The 21,289-nt window shown below is 51.2% G+C and overlaps 1 protein-coding gene across 2 annotated transcripts; it reads left to right on the top strand.

Annotated features, from left to right (window-relative positions):
- Nucleotides 1-1,061: 1,061 nt before the first annotated feature.
- On the top strand, nt 1,062-19,810 carry Ptprn (protein tyrosine phosphatase receptor type N). Of its 2 annotated transcripts, XM_090354876.1 has the most exons (23): nt 1,063-1,223; nt 2,811-2,861; nt 3,092-3,205; nt 5,651-5,747; nt 7,517-7,775; nt 7,861-8,215; nt 8,596-8,727; nt 9,766-9,800; nt 10,980-11,254; nt 11,449-11,535; nt 11,771-11,850; nt 12,023-12,087; nt 12,660-12,878; nt 13,281-13,481; nt 13,581-13,728; nt 13,865-13,938; nt 14,152-14,229; nt 14,337-14,456; nt 15,463-15,629; nt 18,093-18,146; nt 18,659-18,723; nt 18,904-18,977; nt 19,181-19,810. In XM_090354876.1, exons 1-23 carry the CDS (start codon nt 1,109-1,111, stop codon nt 19,250-19,252), a joined length of 2,937 nt encoding a protein of 978 aa, XP_090211002.1. In that variant the 5' UTR covers nt 1,063-1,108; the 3' UTR covers nt 19,253-19,810. The 2 variants fall into 2 exon arrangements, with proteins under 2 accessions (XP_090211003.1, XP_090211002.1); XM_090354877.1 differs by lacking the exon at nt 11,449-11,535 and having other exon boundaries at nt 1,062-1,223.
- Nucleotides 19,811-21,289: the final 1,479 nt, after the last annotated feature.

Genomic DNA, 21,289 nt, shown 5'->3' with positions numbered 1-21,289 from the left:
GAAAGGGTATCAATGTATGTGAATCAATGCACCTTCTATCTGGCAAATATCATGTAACCCTTTTACTAATTACAATAAAAAAAATTAAAAAAAAAAAGAAAATCAGCTTTGAGTAAAAAGGCTCAGGGACAGTACCCAGGTCCTGAGTTCAAGCCCCAGGACACACACAAACACACACACACACACACACACACACGAATGTGCAGGGGTACAGCTGGAGAGGAGGAAGAAGTTCCAAGGTTCTACAGCATTGCTCAGTAACAGTGGCTAACAACGAGTGGAAAACTTCCAAATAGCTTCCTATAGAGCGTTCTGAGTGTTCCTAAGGAAAGGACAAACGTCTTATTTAGCCTTGCATAGAGGTGTATACATGTATTGAAGTACAACCTTGTGCCCTATAAATATGTGCAATGACTACATGTCAATTTAGAAGTATTAAATAAAACGGCAAAGACAATAAAGAAGTACAGTGCAAGAAGGGGAAAAAAATTGACCAGTGTAGAAGGTGCGGCGTGTGCCAGTCCACGAGCTTTAAACATTTTTAACCAGGTAATTCTCCCCACAGCCTTGACGCAGGGGCAGCCAGCCCCCCACCCCACTTTTCCTCCAGGGAAAGCCTCCTGCCCAGCGTTAAACCGCTGGGATGAGGCCAGCGCCCCGATGAAGGCCCAGGAGAGTTTGCGCGCTCTCCACTCGTGCGCCCCTCCTCGTAGGATGCAGACTCTCGTACGCATTTCTGCCGGTGCCCGTGGAGCCTCAGCCCTCTGGGCAGCCCTGGGGCCGGAGGGCAGAGGCGCGCAGGGCGGAAGGGGGTGGTGCACCAGGTGGGAATTCTGGAGGGCGGCGGGGGAGGAAAAGGTTGAGTGGGTGCAGGCTGGGACCGGGCTCTGACGCCACCTGTGACGCAAATGGTCGTAAGAGCCGGGGGTGGCGATGTCGTCACCGGCCGCCTGCGGTTGGCCGAGGCGCCCGGAGAGGGGCGTGCAGGCCCCGCCTTCCAGGGGGACGGGAGCGGCAGGCCCCGCCTCGCTCCCCCGCAGGCTCCCGCCGGCGTCGCCGCCACTCGGGCCGGGCAGCGGGCGAGCGCGCGCGCGCGGCGGCGGGGAGGATGCGGCGCCCGCGGCGGCCCGGGGGTCCCGGAGGCCTCGGGGGTCTGCGGCTGCTCGTCTGTCTGCTGCTGCTGAGCGGCCGCCCGGGGGGCTGCAGCGCCATTAGTGCCCACGGTCAGGAGGAAACTTGAGGGGCGGGCGGCGAGAGGGAGGGGGCGTGCGGGACTGGGGGTGGGGGTGGGGCGCGAGACGCGTCTCGAAGGCGAGGTCAGCTAGAAGGTGTGTGGGGTGGGGGTCCGGGAGGCCCTGGGGGCGAGGGGAGGAAAGGGGCGGAGGCCTGGAGGTGGGGCTGGGGAAGACAGCGGGTCGCGAAGGAGGAATGGGGGTGCGCGCGGGCAGAGGGGCCTGGGAGAGGCCAGGGGCGCCGCGGAGGTGGTGAGCGGCGGTGGAGAAGGGCAGGATGAGGGGCGGGGGGGGCGGGGAAGGATGAGGAAAGAAGAGAGGCCGGAGATCTCGGGGCGGGGGGTGCACCGTCCTGGGGGCGCCAGTGGAGGGCTGGGCGGGGAGGGGCTGAGGCTTCTCTTCCGGACTCGGGAGGCCGCTTGCCGGGTTTAGTCTCCCGTAAGAGGGGGCGGCCGCGGGAGGGGGGCGGAGACGGGCGGGAGGGAGGGTCCCCCGCACCCCCCTCCCCAGCGCCAGGCCGGGTGCTGACTCACGTCGGTGCGGACGGAACCAGCGCTGACTCACGGGCCGGGGTGGGGGTGGCGATGGGGGAAGGGGCGCAGCCTCGCCATCTGGCGCCCTCTGTCCCCCACCCGGACTTGGAGGCCAACGCAGGGTGCTTCCTGTGACGCCGCGGGTCCTGGGGAGACTCCTCGCCCGCCACCTGTCTCTCCTTAACCGCCTCCATGGAAGTCCTAGGCCCGCCGGGCTGGGCGCTTCGGCACCGCGGACAGCGCCGGCGATCTGGGCCGGGACTGCGTGGGAGCGGGGCTGCCTCAGAGACCCGCCCACCTCCCTCTTTCCCCCGGCTCGGGAGTGGTGCGCTGCCCCTTCTGAGTGCATTATAGTGAGGCTGCTTTTGGAGAAGTACCTCTTCTTCTGAATTTGGCCCCAAATTCTCCCAAGTTAATGACCCTCCAGCGCACTGGAAACTCAGTTAAGCAAATGGAAGCTTTTTAGAGCCTTGACTAGGATCTTTAAAATTCAAAGTCAGAGCCCGCACGGTTCTTCTTTTCAAGAATTCTAGGTAGATGAAGGACTCAAAAACTCCACCCCTAAACTGCTGGAACTAATCAACCACTCTGGCAAAGTAGCAGGATACGAAATTAAACCACAGGAATCAGTCGCCCTTCTGTATGCCAGAAATGTGCAAGCAGAAAGGGAAATCATGAAAACAACCCCATTTGCAATAGCTTCAAAAAAATAAAGTATAGCGGAATTAACCTAACCAAAGATGTAAAAGATCTATTTAGTGAAGATTATTTTTTTTTAGATCTAAAGAAAGAAATCAAAGAAGAATTCTAGGTAGAGCCAGGTACTAGTGGCTCACCTGCCTTGAGCAGAAATGCTAAGAAAGATTGCACTGGCCCCTGAGTTCAAGCCTCAATACTCCGTATACACACACACAAATTGCAGTCATCTTCCCCCACTGTCTTTCCAGCTTAAAGTCATCCTTAGATGTTCCCCTGTATCCCAGCCTGTCTATTCACCTGACCATTCTATAGGTGTCTGAGCCTCTGTCCACCTGTCCCTTTACAGGCTGTCTGTTTGACCGAAGACTCTGCTCTCACCTCGAAGTCTGTATTCAGGGTGAGTGAGGCCTAGACATAGGACTCACAAGGCCTAGGGTGGGGTACAATAAAAACAAGTTGGGGGTGTCCTAGAAAAGGGACCAGGCTAGGACAAAGAGAAACTGGCCTGGAGGAGCAGAGCTTTAAAGCCAGCAGGGGAGTTGGAAAGAACACTGCTCATTTAGAATCTGACTCTGAAAGACCTGGTGTCCAAGCCCCTGATAACATCACTTTTGTGCTCTGACTTAGATGGCTTGTTTGGACAGTGTCAGGCCGGTGTGGGGCAGGCCCGGCCCCTTTTGCAAGTCACCTCTCCAGTTCTCCAACGCTTACAAGGTGTGCTGCGACAACTCATGTCCCAAGGTGAGGTCTGTGCGCCTTGGAGCAGAGATCAGAACTTCATTAGATATGGGTGGGAAAGGGGAGGCCCACCTCACCCAAAGAGTTCTCATTTCTCACCCATCTCTGTTGTCTCTACCCAGATCTTGCTGGAAAAGGGGCAAGACAAGGGACACTGGATTTGGGTGTGCAGAAGTCACTGGCAGCCTTGAGGACAGTAGCTGTGATAGAATCCTTGAGGATAAAGTCCACAGTACAGTAACTTAAAAGGGAATTTAAGGAAAGGACTTGGTCACAGCCAAGATAAATCCGTCTTTCATGGAGTCATCAGTCTTTCTGGCTGTAAAGAAATAGGTCAGATGTGGGAAATAGGCTGAAGGAGATGTGGCGTCAAACACTGCTGTTATTAAGATGGAAGAAAACAAGTTGTATTTGTGTGATAATGGGAATAATTCATCAGGAAGCAGAATTGTGTGGGAAATAGGGCAGAACTGTAGAGAAGGTGTTCCTGAGTAGGTGGAGGGAATGATTAAGTTGAACAATTGACATTAAACGAGAACACTGATTGTTCTCCTGTTCATAGGCAAGAAGATAGGTTTAGATGGTGATAGATCCCAGAACATGAGTCAGGGAACAGAAAGAATGGGGGTAGATGGAGTGTAGAAGATTATTTCTTTGCAACAGGTGGCTGACCTTTCCTGAGTGCTGGGTTTCATGGAGTAAAAGGTCCAACAGAAAATCTTCCCAGTAGCAGGGGCATCTGTGGTTCATGCCTATAAACTTCTCATGAGGCTGAGATCTAAAGTTTGAGGTTTAAAACCAACCCCAGGCAGGAAAATCCACAAAACTCTTAGTTCCAATTAACCACTAAAAAAGCCAAAGTGGAGCCGTGACTCAAGAGGTAGAGGGTTAGCCTTGAGCAAAAGTAGCTCAAAGACAGCACCAAGGTCCTGAATTGAAGCTCCAGGACCACCACCACCACCAACAACAAAAGATTTTCCCCAGATGAGATAGTGATAATGATGGCAGTAATGGTGGAAGTGATGGTAATGAGGATGACAATGATGACAATGACAACCACAAGGATGACTGGCTGTTTAACTATGCACAGTGCTTTAGAGTTTTCTAAGCATTTACATTTTTGGCCTGGTGATAGAGTGCTTGCTTAGCATGCATGAAGACCCAGGTTCGATTCCTTGGTGCCACATACATAGAAAAAGCTGGAAATGGGGCTGTAGCTCAGGTAGTAGAGTTCTAGCTTTGAGAAAACCCAAGGATGGCACTCAGGCCCTGAGTTCATGCCCCAGGACTGGAAAAAAAAAACATATTTGGCCTTTGTAATAATCCTATGAAATGTGTCTTATTCTCACTTCACAACTGTAATTGAGGATCAGAGCCAGGCAATGGTGGCTCATGCCTCTAATCCTAGCTACTCGGGAGGCTGGGATCTGAGATCTGAGGACTGATGTTTGACACCAGCTCAGGCAGGAAAGTCCATGACTCTTGTCTCTAAAATGCTTCAAGTGAAGCTGTGGCTTAAGTGGTAGAGCACTAACCTTGAGTGGAAAAAGCTAAGGAACTGCACCCAGGACCAGAGTTCAAGACCCAGTACTGACACAAAAAAGAAAAAAGAGGATTCGAATTAGCATAATGAACAATGATGGTGATAGCATTTGGTAAGATCTCATCCTGTGACAGGCATGGTTCTCTTTGCTGTGTGCTATTCTATTACAACAATTGTAAGAGGTCTAAGTCCCCATTTCACAAATGAGAGAATTGAGACTCCATAACTTGCCCAAGGTCTCTCAGTTCTTCAGTGGCAGAGGCAGGATTCAAACCCAGGCAGTCTGGTTCCAAAAGTCATATCTGAGGGTGAAGAGGAGACTCAAGCTGGGAGTGTGGCCTAGTGGTAGAGTGCTTGTCATGCAGGCACAATGCCCTGGATTCGATTTCTCAGTACTATATACACAGAAAAGGCCAGAAAAAAGTGATGCTGTGGCTCAATTGGCAGAGTGCTAGCTTTGAGCAAAAGCACTCAAGGACAGTGTCCAGAAACTGAGTTCAAGCCCAAGGATTGGGAAAAAAAAGAGGAAGAGACATCTCAGATCACTCGGTGATCTTACCTTCAACCTCCTGTGCTCTGCAGGCCCAATGCACTTCAGAGTGAGGGTACACTTCTCAGCACCTCTGGCCCCCATTACTGGACCAGACTTTTTTTTTTAACTGTACCTATAGTAGGGCTTGAACTCAGGGCTTTGCATTCTCACTTGACTTCTGCTCAAGGCTGGCATTCAGCCACTATAGCCACAAATCCAGTTCTGACTGTCTGCTAGTTAATTGGAGATAACAGTCTGCCTAGGCTGGCCTGCAGTCTGAGCCTCCTGAGGATCTAGGATTATAGGCTATGCCAGGGCCCAGCTCAGGCCCCTAGACTCCTGAGCCAACCTCATCTTCTCCTTCTCCTGACAGGATTGTCCTGGCATGATGACCTCACCCAGTATGTAATCTCCCAGGAAATGGAACGCATCCCTAGGCTTCGTCCCCCAGACCCTCGTCCAAAAGACAGGTAAGCAACCTTTCTCCACAATCCATGGGGCTGAGGTTGGTGGTGTGGTCTTCCTGATAGACCTCCAGGAGCAAGTAGGAAGAAACACCAAGGTCAATAGGCTGTGGTCTCTCCCTTACATACTATATTATATGAGTATGAGCTCATCTCCCTCTGGGGATACAGAAAAACAAGAATAGGATATATATATATATATATATATATATATATATATATATATATATATATATATATACACATACACACACACACACACACACCCCTTTAATGGGTTGGGAATGTGGCTTAGTGGTAGAGTGCTTTCCTAGTATGCATGAAGCCCTGGGTTCAATTCCTCAGTGCCACATAAACAGAAAAGGCTAACAATGGTGCTGTGGTTCAAGTGGTAGAGTGCTAACCTTGAGCAAAAGAAGCTCAGGGACAATTCCCAGGCCTGAGTCCAAGTAGCAGTATGCATGCATATATATATATATATATATATATATATATATATATATATATATATATATATATCTCCTTTTCCTTTAAGAGTCAGGTGCCAATGGCTCATACCTATAATCCTAGCTACTCAGGAGACTGAGATCTGAGGATCATGATTCAAAGATAGCCTGAGCGGGGAAGTCCATGATAGACTTATCTACAATTAACCACCAAAAAGCCACATGTAGAGCTGTGGTTCAAGTCAGAGTTCTAGCCTTGAGAAAACTCATATATCTCCTTTGAAAAATGTTGCTACTTGAAGAAGCATGAGAGAAGTCATCATGGGTGAGCTGGAATTTTCTCTGATGAAGCAGTTTCATGTTGAGTTTCTCTACTAGGTGGGACTGTTTCTGGTAAGAGGAAACCATCATCTTCCTGTGGCTAGCGCCTCTAGAGGCCATATTCAGATCCTGCAAAGTATAGGAAGGGACATGAGTCTGTGGAGCTCAGGTGGTGACACAAGATGAACTCACCCTTAAGAGGGGAGCAGAGGAGGGCTTAAATACTTGAACATACACTTGGAGAGCCAGGTGTGAAGTCACAGTACACAGATACATGGAGTGGCTGAGACACTCTGAGCCACAGTCCATCTGGTGGCTCTGGCTGCCTTCCCTGCTCTTGTTCAACCATTCTCCTATTCTCCAGCTCCATGCTTCCCTAGCCTGCAGCTGAGTGTCACATATGCAAGCGTGCTTACTCAGGAGGTAGGTATTCCATTCAGGCCTAGCTCTGGCTCATCTCCATGCCTTCGTGGCCTACTTTTTCTCATTTCTTCTTTTTCTTTTGCTTTTTTCTTGTGCATAGAGCTTTGAACACAGAGCTACATGCTTGCTAGACAAATGATCCACCACTTCAGCCATAGACACATTCATTTGCTATTTATTTATCTTTTAGACAGCGTCTTATTTTTTGCCCAGAGCCAGCCTTAGACCAAGATCTTCCTATTTCTACTTCCTCTGTAGCTAGGATTAACAGTCACAAAGATTACAGGCACAAACTACCATATCTAGCTTGGTTGTTGAGATAGGGTCATTTTTCCCACACAGGCTTTGAACCACAATCCTTCCAAGCTCTACCTTCCAAGTATCTAGGATTACAAGGATGTCCCACCATGGCTGGCTCCACCCACATTTATTAACAAATCAGATTCTTTTCTAAACTGCTAAACCTGTCTGATTCCTACCATCTCTGTTTTGGAAGTGTACATGCGCGCACATGCACACACACACACACACATACACACACACACACACACACACACTCACACACACACTTTGCTTCCTCCCCAGATCTGCCCTGGTGTCCAGGAGACCTGGTCCCGCTGGGGAGCTGCTCTTACAGGGTATTCCCACTGGCTCTGCCCCGGCTGCCCAGGGGCTTCCTCGACCTCCAGCAGGTGGGGGTGGAGCTGGGGCGGGCTCCCCCCTGTCCCCTCTTCAGGCCGAACTGCTGCCCCCTCTCCTGGAGCATCTGCTGCTGCCCCCACAGCCTCCCCATTCTGCTCTGAGTTATGAGCCTGGTATGCTGCAGCCCTACCTGTTCCAGCAGGTGAGCCCTTGACTCTGGTCCTACCTCAACCCCAGTCCTCCCAGCTCTTCCTTCTCCTCTTAGCCACTCCTCTGCTTTCCCACAGTTTGGCTCTCGAGATGGCTCCCGGGGCTCAGAGAGCTCCACAGGGATGGTCGGTGTTGGTCCCCTGCCCAAGACTGAAACTCCTGCCCTCCTCAGCAGAACTACCTCCAAGACCATGTTTGGGGCCCACCCTGCCCACTCCTACAGGGACCTTCCAGGACCCTCACCTGCTCAGCTCTTCCAGGACTCAGGGCTGCTCTACCTGGCCCAGGAGTTGCCAGCAGCCAACAGGGCCAGGGCACCAAGGTTACCAGAGCAAGGAGTCAGCAGCCCAACAGAGGACTCCTCAGAGGGCTATGAGGAGGAAGGACCAGGGGGTCAGAAGGAGAAGCCCCCCTCCCCAGCAGTGCAACCAGGTAACAGTCTTCAGTCCCTCCCTGCCTGCTCGTGCAGATTGCTTTGGGAGAACCAGGGGGATTCCTTCCGGACTAGTCACACATTAGTCACTGGTCCCTGAAATCATTCACACATTTAATGTCTACTGACAAGCTGATCTTCACCCTTACCAGCCCAGCTGGAGCACAGTGGGCTCAGGCGCTGACACGACTCCTACACATGACAAATCAGGATGTCCACGCTGGATCTGGAGTTTGGTTTTAGCCCACAAAGTTTTTTCCTTCACAGGGCTGGGAAGGGGAGCACCAGTATCTTAAAAGTTGAAATTCCTTAGTCATCTCAGTTGCCCATCTGTCACCCAAGTTCATCCACCCTAAGGCCTGTGTCTGGCTCTCAGCAGATGGGACACTGCAAAGATTGGCTACTGTGCTGGCAGGCTATGGGGTAGAGCTACGGCAGTTGACTCCTGAGCAGCTCTCCACCCTCCTGACTCTGCTTCAGCTGCTGCCAAAGGGTTTAGGAAGAAATCTGGGTGAGTATCTAGGTGGAAAAACCAGCAACTCTCAGCTCTATTGGCAGCCTCTTGCTCCACCTCAAAACCGTGTGTCAGTGGCTCATGCCTGTAAGCCTAGCTACCAGGAGGCTAAGATGTAAGGGTCACAGTTCAAAGCAGTGAAGTCCATGTGACTTATATCTCCAATTAACCACCAGAAAACTGGAAGTGGTGGCCCCACATGGTAGAGCTAGTAGTCTTGAGAAAAAAAGTTTAAGACAGGGCTGTGAGTTTGGCCTAGTGGTAGAGTGCTTGCCTAGAAATGCATAAAGCCCTGCATTCAATTCCTTGGTACCATATACATAGAAAAAGCTAGAAGTGGTTCTATGGCTCAAATGGTAGAGTGCTAGCCTCAAGGAAAGCTCAAAGACAGTGCTCAGGCCCTGAGTTCAAGCCCCATGACAAACCAAAAAGCATACAACAAAAAAAACCATACATGAAGTGTGGTTCCTGGAGAGGAAGAGTCAGGGTAGTGATCAAGAGAAGAAAGTTCTTTTGAGATACACCGTCATGGCCAGCAGAGAACAAAAGGGTAAAGTGATGAGCTAAGAAGTCAGACCAGAAAAAGGAACAGAATGGGAGAAGAAACCAGTAAATGGTGTATGTGGAAAGAAGGAGGCTTCGAGAGGGCCAGTTTGGGGCTAAGGATGAACTTAGTGGTTGGATGCTTTTTCTGCATGGGCAAGTGGTCTGGTTTTGTGGGGGAGGGGTAATGCTAATGAGACCGGAGGAAATCAGCCACTCACAAACCAGTGGGCAGAGAAAGGACTGAACAAAGCATGTCATTGGAAACTACAGTGAATGACCAAGGGAGAAGTTTATAAAACAGTGACTTACAAAGCCAGAAGAAAAGAAAAATTCAGCTATGTTTGGGATGAGATATTGTCAGTGTCTTGGGCACTGACTAAAGAGACCACAGCAGATGGACCAGGGTCCTGAACTCTGGTCTTCTCTCGTCTCTGGGTTGCAAGAATTTCAACTTCGACCCTTTCCTCATGACTTTTTTTGTCTCCACAGGTGGGGCTGTAAATGCTGGAGCCGATGTCAAGAAAGTGAGTTTCCAACACCTTCCTAACCTGTAAAGATCCCATAGCACCTGCCCCTCCACCTACCCCTTCTTTTGCTGATTAGGGATGGGAGGCTGAGTCCAAAATCTATATCCTCTAGTATCCCATTTTGGGGAAACGATAGCCTGAAGACTTCAAATCATCGTCTGTGATCCTACATTTAGTTGACAGCACAGCGGAGAGTAGAAGACAGAATCATCATCATCATCATCATTACTATTACTACTGCTATTATTATTACTGATCCTGGGGCTTGAACTCTAGGCTGGGGCACTGTCCTTGAGCTCCTCTTACTCAGGGCTAGCTCTCTACCACTTGAGCCACACAGTACCACTTCCAGCTTTTTCTGTGATTCATCGGAGATAAGAGTCTAATGGACTTTCTGGCCCCCACTCCTTGGATCTCAGCCTCCTGAGTACCTAGGTTTACAGGCATGAGCCACCAGCACCTGGCCAGAATTCTTTTCATTTTTTTGGACCAGTACTGGGGCTTGAACTCAGGGCCTAGGTACCTGGGTCCTTTAACTTTTTTTGCTCAAGGTTAGAGCTTTACCACTTGAGCTATACTTCCCTTTCTGGCTTTTTTGATGGTTAATTGGAGCTAAGAATCACAGACTTCCCTTCCTGGGCTGTCTTTGAATCTTAATCTTTGAATCTCAGCCTCCTGAGTAACTAGGATTACAGGTATGAGAGTTCCTGATCCACTCCTCTTTCTGCTACAGTCCTTTCAGACTGTGCTGGGAGGATTTCTACAGATAGCTAGGAGGAAGTTGAGAGCAGACAAACTTCTGTCTCCCCTCGCCATAGCTGGAGGAGCTGAGCATCTCACCACTTTAGGTGTTGGACCTGTAATATGTGTGGCTCAACTAAAAAACATTGCCTTCCTGTGCAGCTTTCAGCCTCATCCCAGTTCTCAGGTTCCAGAGTTTTCTCCTACTCCAGCCCCATCATGCAGATTCACAGACCTCATTCATTCAAGCCTGTATTCATTTATCTACATTGGCTTACATTTTCTGGCTAAGGTCTACCCAAAACAGTAGGAGGCCTTGGCAATACACAACTGAACAATTTCTAATCTCCACTACAGAGAACTGAGAGCCCCATGAGTGTAGGCCTTCCCCTAACCACTCACCAGAGGCCATACCACCATCCTTTCTTCTAACAGACAACAGAGGACCAAATGCAGCAGGGTGGAGACACAGCAGAGCCTCCACCCCCCATGCCCTCTCTGCCTGGACACCCCACTGCCAGCGCCACCTCTAATAAGGTCCAGCTGAGCCCTGGCTCCTCTGAGCCTATCAAAGCTAATAGTCCTCCAGGAGCCTCACTTGTCCTGATGGAGAAGAAAAGTCCACTGGGCCAGAGCCAGCCCACAGTAGTGGGGCAGCCTTCAGCTAGGCCAGCAGCAGAAGAATATGGCTACATCGTCACTGATCAGAAGTAAGGATTCCATCTGGAGAAATGTGGCAGTCTCTTAGAGATGGGGTTGACCTGCCTGGCAGGAAGTAGAGAGTGGAAATCCAGATATGAAAATGTCTGGGAGGTGGTGGGCAGCTCCACATCCCCGGAGGTGGCCTGTTTCAAGGAAGTAACTCTGGGTTCTCCTCCCTGCTCTGTGTGCTCCCCTCCTCCAGGCCTCTGAGCCTGGCTGCAGGAGTGAAGCTGCTGGAGATCCTGGCTGAGCATGTGCACGTGTCTTCCGGCAGCTTCATCAACATCAGGTGGGGCTGGGACTTTGATGGAGCCAGGCAGGGGTCTAGAGGGCATCTAGAGCAAGACATGGCTGGAGGGGTCTGGGGAGGGAGAGAAGACAAGCTTTGCATGGTTAGAGATGCTAGATGAAGATACAGGCCCTCCCAGCCCCACCCAGTTTCTGATTGTCACCAGGAGAGCTAGCTTCTTTTCAAGTCTCAGGTGGCGGGTGGGTAAGGGAATAACCTAGCTCCTGTTTGGCAGTGTGGTGGGACCAGCCCTCACCTTCCGAATCCGGCATAATGAACAGAACCTATCATTGGCAGATGTGACCCGGCAAGCTGGTAAATACCACCCCAGCCTCAAGCCCAAGCTTGGTCCCAGCCCCAGACCTAATACCCAGTCTATGGGAATATTCCCAGTCCACCAGAGCCCTGCCTGCCACCTGGCCTAGCACTATATTGGGTGGAGACCACAGCGGGGCTGGAGAAAGCCTGACCTGCATCCTCCCTGCAGGACTAGTGAAGTCTGAACTGGAAGCACAGACAGGACTCCAGATCTTGCAGACTGGAGTGGGACAGGTAGGCACTAACTGGAGAATTCATCAAAGCCCAAGAGCCTGACACTGCCAATAAGAGGTGAGGGCAAACTTGATGGGAAACCATCCTGCCAACAATCCCCTTCCCATACAATTCTCTGTCTGACCAGCAGGTGGCCCCAGTGACTCCTCTGTAGGACCAGCTTTATATAGGAAAATGCATGCTCAAAGCTTAGACCTCTTCAAGCCATCTAAATTCTAAGGGAAAACTTTGCCCAGGGAGGACATTATACTCAAAATATGTTTCTATTCTGTATCCAGCCCTTCTGACTCACATTCTGACCATCCATTCCTTGTGTTCCTTTTCCACTTCTCTACATCTGTCTTTTAATGGAAACCCTCCTGTCAGGGTTCACACGCCAAGTCTCTGGCACTTGAGTTGGTCTGGTGGGAATTAAGAAGGACAATATGAGCCTTCTGTATGTTACTGCCATACATTTGCCCTCACCGCTCTTCCCCAGATGTCCTAGTGAGATAAGGGCATGGGACAGGGGGAAGGAGTAGAAAGGTCGCCCGCCAACTTCTTCCCCCCTGAGTCTAACTTTGTTCCCACAGAGGGAGGAGGCAGCTTCCGTCCTTCCCCGGCCGGCCCATGGCACCTCTCCCATGCGCTCCGTGCTGCTGACTCTGGTGGCCCTGGCGGGTGTTGCTGGGCTTCTTGTGGCCTTGGCAGTGGCTCTGTGTGTGCGCCAGCATGCTCGGCAGAGGGACAAGGAGCGCCTGGCGGCCCTAGGACCCGAGGGAGCCCATGGTGATACTACTTTTGAGTACCAGGTATGCAGCAGCCTGTGAGCCTGCTGAGAGGTGGAGTCTGGGCCTTGTGTGGAGTGAGGGTGAGAGTGGAACAGAGGGATGACCTGCCATCCGTGGCAGTGTCCAGGCTCAAGCAGAAGTATGAGCCACTGTTTGAATGGGCAGGACTTGGAAGCAAATGGCCTCTGAGATTCTCCCTGATTCTCTGATTTTTCTGACATCTACTGTGAACTGTCTTGTCACAAGCACAAACCGAGCAGAAGACTGTTGAGAGGGAAGAGGTCAAACCTACCTCCCAAAGGAGACATGGCTCATTCAGAGTCAACCAAAGACAAGTCTAAGGACTCAGACTTGAACCCATGGCCCTGTTGAACAGCTTCAGGGCCCCTGTAGCCTCCACTTGAACCTTCCTTGATCCTACAGGACCTGTGTCGCCAGCACATGGCCACAAAGTCCCTGTTCAATCGAGCAGAGGGTCCTCCTGAGCCTTCCCGAGTGAGCAGCGTGTCTTCCCAGTTCAGTGACGCAGCCCAGGCCAGCCCCAGCTCCCACAGCAGCACGCCATCCTGGTGTGAGGAGCCTGCCCAGGCCAATATGGACATCTCTACAGGACACATGATTCTGGTCAGGAAAGGGGCCAAGTCCAGAGCGGGGAGGGCACAGGATGATGGGGAAGGCAGGACTGGTGGTGTGGGCCAAAGCCAGGCTGTGGTGCCCCTGCAGGCATACATGGAGGACCATTTGAGGAACCGGGACCGCCTGGCCAAGGAGTGGCAGGCCCTGTGTGCCTACCAAGCAGAGCCAAACACCTGTGCCACTGCCCAAAGTGAAGGCAACATCAAGAAGAACCGCCATCCTGACTTCCTGCCCTGTGAGTGAGCTGTCAGCCCAGCCCCACCATCTCCGCTAGGAGCTCTGAAAGGGCTTCTGGGAAGGGTCAGTGCTGCACACAATCTGAATGGCAATGACCAAAATCCTATTTGGGGTGGGACGTGGGGTCTGTACAGATGACCACGCCCGCATCAAGCTGAAAGTGGAGAGCAGCCCTTCGCGGAGCGATTACATCAATGCCAGTCCTATTGTGAGTGGTCCTGACTCGAGCCCCCCATCATCCTTCCTCTCTTTACTCCAGCCCTGGGGTCGCCTCCTACCCCAGCCACGGCTCTGTGGGGACCGATATCCTACCACTGAAACAGGAGCTTCAGTGGAAGCTCCACTGGACCATTCTGGTCCATGCCCTTGGACTAAACTGCATCTCCCATTCTGGCTCATGTTATATCCTCCCTGCCTGCAGATCGAGCATGACCCTAGGATGCCGGCCTATATAGCCACACAGGGACCATTGTCCCATACCATCGCAGACTTCTGGCAGGTAGGCTCTTGGAGTGGGGGTTAGATGGCCTCTCCAGGGACCAAGGGCCCTTGTGGCCACCAGATCCCAGGGAGGCTAGAGTGAGGCTTACTTGGACCTGTCCCTAGATGGTATGGGAGAGTGGCTGTACCGTCATTGTCATGCTGACCCCATTGGTGGAAGATGGCGTCAAGCAATGTGACCGTTACTGGCCAGATGAAGGCTCCTCCCTCTACCATGTATATGAGGTTAGCAAGGGGACATGGGCAGTGGAGAAGATGGATGGTGGCCTCGTCATTCACATAGGAATGTATTCCTGTGCAAAAGTTACATGTGCATATTTACATACATTCACAAGTGTACATATGTGTATTTGTGCCTGTGGATCCTAAGGTCAAAAGGTATTTATAGGGACATCTGATAAAAGTACAGAAATAAAACTACTAAAACTGAGGTAAGTATGGAGCACTAAGTATGTGAGTTGGAGGAAAATAACTATATTGGAACTTAAGACCTCCTTTAATTGAGACTAATACAGCTCTGACCAAAGCAAAGAAAGAAATGCCACCTATGGTGGATTTGGGCCTAGTGGTTGAGGCTTGCCTAGCATGCACGAAAACCCTCATTACCACATACACAGAAAAAAAAAAACAGAAGTGGTGCTGTGGCTCAAGTGGTAGAGCACAAGCCTTGAAGAAAAAAGCCCAAGGACAGGGCTCAGGCCCTGAGTTCAAGTCCCAGGACTAGCACCAAAAAAAGAAAAGAGAAATGCCACCTGTGGCATATATTGCTTATGTAATATAAAAACAAACCTTTTCCCCCTCTGGAAGAAAAAGGAGAGAACGTAGAGAATTTGGCAGAAAGAGGCAGATGGAGGAAGAAAAAAAGAAATCCCAGACAAATGAGAAAAGGTAATAAGTTTCTCATCACAGATGAGCTGTAGAAGTCATTTTTTTTGTGGCTGAGCACTCAGTTCCTTTTTTAAGCCTATCATTAGTCCCACTAGTAGGTAAATAAAAACACCAAGAAGAAATAGGACATTTCATCCTGGAAGGAAGGGGAGGAAGAAACTCTGAGCTCCAGATGCCAGCTGTAATAGGCCTGTCTGAAACATCTAAGCAGTAGCCAAGTGACCAGCAGCCAGGGTTCTTGGGGACAGCCGGGGAGGGTTGGGTGGGCACACTTCCGGGGAGGTGGGGGGATTCTGAGAAGCTTAGGAAGTCTTGAGTGTTCAGACCTGGCCGATCTCTGCAGGTGAACCTGGTGTCGGAGCACATCTGGTGCGAGGACTTCCTGGTGCGGAGTTTCTACCTGAAGAATGTGCAGACCCAGGAGACGCGCACCCTTACGCAATTCCACTTCCTCAGTTGGCCAGCAGAGGGCACTCCCGCCTCCACCCGGCCCCTGCTGGACTTCCGCAGGTGAGTGCCCCGCGGCTCCAGGCTGGCTGGAGGAGCCTTGGCAGCCCAAACAGCAACTTTTAGGGCTCCTGGTGTGACCTGGAGCCTTGGCCTCCAGTCACCTCTTCCACTACCCTCTCCAAAATCATCACTGATGATCTGTCTGGCTAGGTCTTGCCCTAGTTCTGTGTCTGGTCTCATACTGCTCTGCCTCTCTTTTCCTCCCTGCACCCCTTTGTCTGAATGCTTCGTTCCTGCTTCCCTGCAACACGAAGCATCTCATTTTTAGCTCCTTCTACCAGGCCCTGCTTCCTGTCACTCCTGCTCTGTGGCCCTCAACCCTATCCTGTCTTGCCTTTCCCTAGGTCTAACTCCATCCTTATCCCTGTCTCTTTGTCCCCCTCCCTCTTTTTTCTCTTATCTCCTTATCCTTCTGTCTCTATCAATGTCTCTCTCTCCATTTCTCATTCTCCACACCCTTCTCAATCTCTTCCTTACATCTCATGTTTTTCATTCTCCCTCCATCTCCCCCTTTTTCAGCCTGTCTCTCTTCTTCCCTGCCCTTCCCTCTCTTTCTTCCCCCTGCTGCTATCCCCCCTTCCTTTCTCTCCTTCCCTCACAGCTGCCAGTGTCATTTTTGTGATCTGCAGCTAGTAAATCTCACTCCAGTTGCATAGTCACAAAAGTGGTCATTGGCAGGTGTGGCAGCTGCATGGACAGAACAGACAGGGCATGCGGGCCGGGTGCCACCCAAAGGCCCACATAGAGATCCAGGAAGAGCCAGGGCTGGCAGAGGCAGACTCCATGGAGCTGATGGGAGCTGGGACATAACCTGAGAGATTTAGCTTATTAGTGATATTGAAACGAAGACCAAGCCAGGCCCCCAGCATTCCTGTCCTTCTACATGCAGACAGGTGGCTAAAAAGCCCATATCTATGGCAGTGGCTCCACACTATACCATTCTTCTGTCACTTAGCAGACTGGCTTGGGGCCCATGCTAGGCAGAGGCACAGAGCTGTTTATTATCATTACTGAATGACTGGAAGCCACTATTGTGACCACCATATGAACTCCCATCAAACCATTCCAATTCATCTGGCCACCTACCTGGAGGATTGCTAAATCCCCAGTTTCCTCTGGAACAATCGAAGAAGATCCTCTCTAGTCTTATCCCAGAAAAGGGGTACCACGAGTCTAGAAGTAATTCTCAAAGCTGACAGGTCACAAAAGACAGTGGAAGTTTAGACAAGGCCACCAAGGGTGAGAGAAACACCTTGCTAATTACCGAGCAACGGGCAACATGTGAAAAGAAAGGTCTCACATCCAAGTGTGTGTGTGTGTGTGTGTGTGTGTGTGTGTGTGTGTGTGTGTGATGGTACTAGGGCTTAAACTCAGGGCTTGGGAGCTATCCCTTAGCTAAGAGTCACATGGACATTCCTGACTATACCAGCTTGGAACTGGGATCCTGCGATCTCTGTCTCCTGAGGAACTATGATTACAGGAGTGAGCCACCAGCTCACTCTTGGATAAGAATCCAGGAAAATGATTGCTATTATTACCACTTCTATTTTACCAGTAAGAATACTGAGGCATTGAGGGGATGCATCACTTGGTAAGGAGTGTGGATTGAGCACACAGCTCATAAGTGAGCAGGAAAGCTCAGTGCCACCATGCCAACTCTGTGGAGTGGAAGTGATTACACATCCTCTGTCTTTAATCCTGGTGCTGCTCTCCTTCCTTCCACTCTGCTCTCTGCAACTCCCTGTGGGATGCCTTGCTTGCTTGCTTTCATTGCTACCTGGCTTAGAAATCCCTTCCTTCCCTGAGAAGCCTCAACGTGCCTAACAAGATGGCCTGGGCAGTGGCCCATGAGGTCTTCTAGGCAAGTTAGCTGGCTAAGGCAGGAGCCTCTCAGCCAATCATAGCTGGGACTGGAGTCCATTCCTCTTTTCTTTTGTTGCCCCAGCCTACTCTGGCCATGGGACTAGGCAGAGGTGAAGCTGGCTAATCCTGAACAGGCATAGTAGGCCAGGGTGACCCAGGGGAAAGTCAAAGTCTACGGGCCTGTATCCCATACTGCTTCCCCTCCAGGCATCGGGGTGCAGGGAGAGACCATGTGGCCCAAAAGGAAGAAAGCACCGAGTGTCGCTAGCCCATACCTATAATCCTAGCTACTCGGGAGGTTGGGAGGATCCTGGTTCAAAGCCAGCCTGGGCAGGAAAGTCTGTAAGACTCATGTCCAATTAATCACCAAAAAGGCTGTAGGCAGAGCTGTGGCCCAAGTAGTAGAGTACTAGCCTTGATTTTAAAAAGCTCAGGGACAGCGCCCAGGCCCAGAATTCATTCCCCAAGATAGAAGCAGAGAAACAGAGACAGAGAAAGAAAAAGAAAGCAGGAGGGAAGAAGAGAGGAGAAGGGAGAAGGGAGGCCAACTCTGTGTGTGCGCCTGTGCACCCATGTGTACACACCCATTTCTTATTTCAGGAAGGTGAACAAGTGCTACCGTGGCCGCTCCTGTCCCATCATTGTGCACTGCAGGTGAGGCTGAACACCCCAGGCCAGATGCTGTTGGCTGGGTCCTTCTTGATTCCCATCCTCTCTGGTTTTTCTCCCTGTGCACAAAGCCCATTTGTTCAGCAAATGACAGCCCACAAGCCAAATTGGGATACGATCTGCTTTTTAGTAGTCCATAAGCTAAGAATGGATGGGAAAAAAAACTATAGTGTGAAACTATATGTGGCTCAGTCAGAAATATACTTTCTGGTCCTTTCCACAGTCGACCAAAGCAAGGCCTGGCCCATGCTGGAAAGCACCATTATTCCTACACACTGTGGCTGCCTCCCCCATAGCTCCCGTTTCTGCTTGTCTCAGTGTCCAGGGATACTGCTTGGCTCACAAACTCACCACTCAGGGCCTCAGTCCCATGGGCCAGGCCTTCCTCCCATCCTTGGCTCCCTCTTGCCCAGGACACAACCTTAACAGTTCAGTCCATGTTGTCCCCACCCCTCTGCTGGGTGCTGCACTAAGCTTGTCCCCAACTCTTGTCACAGTGATGGCGCAGGAAGGACTGGTACCTACATCCTCATCGATATGGTCCTGAATCGCATGGCAAAAGGTAAGGACCATGTCCTAGGGTACCTGCAGCCCAGCACTCTGTGAGCTCATGGAGGAGCAGGCTGTCACACATCCAGGCTTTGCCCCGTCCTCCAAGCTCGCACCCCAGGACACCCCAAGCTTTCTGGGTCCTGTCCCGTCCGGACACCCCTGAACCCCCCGTGCCCTACTCTACCTTCAGGAGTGAAAGAAATCGACATCGCTGCCACACTGGAGCACGTCCGTGACCAGCGACCTGGCCTCGTCCGCTCTAAGGTGACCGTGCCTCCCTGCCCCAACCCTCACTACCTGTGCCAAACCACCACCCCAGGAAAACCAGCAGCCTGCCCCTCTCAACTGCCTTTACTTACCCTAGGAGGGCTCCCCTCCTTCGAACCACCCAGCGCCCCCACTCCCTGTAAAGCACCCCTGGGGCAGGAGCAGAGGCCCTCAACCATTCTCCCCACTACCTTCTGCAGGATCAGTTTGAATTTGCTCTGACGGCTGTGGCAGAGGAAGTGAATGCCATCCTCAAGGCCTTGCCCCAGTGAGAGCCCAGGACCCTTAGCAGGCCACCCAGCCCCATTCCCTCTGCCTGTGTACCCACTCCGCAGCCCCTGCCCACTTCCCCACCATGTTAGCCCCTCTTGGGCACTCCCTGCCTTTCCCAGAACAGTATGGAAGGGAGGGGAAGCCTATCCAGGGAAGGGACAGGCCTATCCAGCCTCCCAAATGCCCCAGCCCATGGGGAACTGGCAGTGGCCAGGAGGAGAGGAGAGGACGTGAGCAGGAAGTCTGCTCAGAGCCTTGTCCTGCCTGAGTGCCTGGCCCCACCTTGCTACTCATGGGTGTGAGGACTCCCCAGCCCGTGGTACAGATCCAGGAGGAGGATGTGTACCTGCTTTCCCAAACCTGCTGTCTCGGGCCTGCAGCCTTGATCCACATGCTAACACCCCCTGCCCTGTTATTCCCTTCGTGGCTCCCTGACCACTCTCCTGCAATGTGCTGCTCAACTTCTCTCCCTGTAGCACAAGAGAACATTTCTAGAAAAATCTACTTTTGTATCAATGTGAATAAAGTTAGTGTGTTGTCTGTGCAGCTGCAAACTAGCTACCTTGAATATCTGTCTGTTGTGCTTCTAGACTCAGGCACAGCTTGGGTTTGAGCTGGGCTGGCTGGTAGAAACTCAGGTTTGTATAGCAGTACTTATCAATGTGGTAGTCCTTTTTTAATTTCTCCCAATGATGCTTCTTTGTGCCTAGCAGGCTTCAAGGTGCCATATATACATATACATATACATATATATATATATATATATGTATGTTTAATCTTCACAAAACATGAACAATGATTTTATTGAAGAGACTATAGAACAACACTGGCCCAGGAAACATGATTTTATAAGTGGAAGAATGAGGATTGGAACCCAGATAGCTTGGCTTCTTATGGCCTGACCTTCCAAGTTCTTGGGCAGCTGTTTCCTGCCTTTCAGCCACCAAAACAGCCTTTGTGTGCTGCAGGATGGATCTTAGGCCTTGTGGAGGTGGTTCTGCCACAAATGGGGTGGCACTCCAGCTAACTGTCTCCAGCAGGCCTGCTTGTGAAATGCCAGGGCAGGCTTCCACTTGTGGAGCAAGGGAAGCTTTCTCCTGCTGCTCCCCTTCCCTAGCTCCTAGAGTCTGAGATGTCCTGGTGCTCCTCCTCAGAAGCCCTCACCTATGAGGAGGAGTCCTTGGACAGTAGTGGTGGACACAGAATGGAGCAATAAGAGCCTTGGGCCTAGAAACAGTTGGGAATCACAGCCACTTACCATACTGAGGCTCACAGGAAAATCAGAACCAGTACCGTCCATCTGGTCAGCATGAAGGGAGCAGCTAGTGTAGCACAGGCCTCTAAAACTGGCTATGCTCTGCTGTGGCTCCAATGTGCTCTACCATCTCAAACAATGAAGTATGGGGAAACCCATTTTTCAAATTTCCTGAAGGCTGTCTCTTAGGATGAAAGCTTAAAATTCCTTTTTTTCAGGGTAGGCTGCTGCTGTTTGAGTAAAACACTAGATCCTTTACCTGGAGCACGAAAGTATAAGGTTCACTTACCTGTGCTGCAGCAAGTAGGCGGGAAGCGTTTTGCCTGTGTCTGGTGTGGGAGTGGGAGGAAGTGGCTCTTTTTCCTAAGCCTTGATGAGCTATTGCCCTTCCATGTGTCCCTCTTGTACCTTATACCTCTGGTTATGAGGCAAGAACTCCTGTGAGGGGCTGATGTCCCCACATGAGGTTTGGTTTAAAGGTTCACAGGTGTTAGCAGCTTCCTGTGGCTTCCATGCTTTTGATCAAGTCATAACTTGGTCTGGTCCTAGCTGTGCTGAAGAGCCCTGGAAGGTGGGTCCCTTTACGAGGGGAATATCTGCTGCAGACTGTGGGCTCCAAAGAGGTGAAGGTCAAAAATATGAATGATTGGGGTTCCAACATACCTGGTGAACAAAGTGGTCAGAGGACACCACTGCTGCCTTCAGACAAGGCTAGCACCTCCAGTTGCTTGGGCACAAAGGGAAGTGTGAGGCCTGAGTAGCTATCCACTTTCCCCACAAG

This window comes from Megascapheus bottae, chromosome 21 (assembly GCF_031878675.1).
Source record: "Megascapheus bottae isolate mThoBot1 chromosome 21, mThoBot2.hap1, whole genome shotgun sequence".
NCBI lineage: Eukaryota > Metazoa > Chordata > Mammalia > Rodentia > Geomyidae > Megascapheus > Megascapheus bottae.
This window is presented reverse-complemented; position numbering and strand designations above follow the sequence as displayed.

Coding starts and splice junctions, on each gene's coding strand:
- Ptprn (XM_090354876.1), top strand. CDS start 1,109: ATGCGGCGCCCGCGGCGGCCCGGGGGTCCCGGAGGCCTCGGGGGTCTG. Junction 12,879..13,280: donor ATACTACTTTTGAGTACCAG/GTATGCAGCAGC, acceptor TTGATCCTACAG/GACCTGTGTCGCCAGCACAT. Junction 18,147..18,658: donor CCCATCATTGTGCACTGCAG/GTGAGGCTGAAC, acceptor CTCTTGTCACAG/TGATGGCGCAGGAAGGACTG.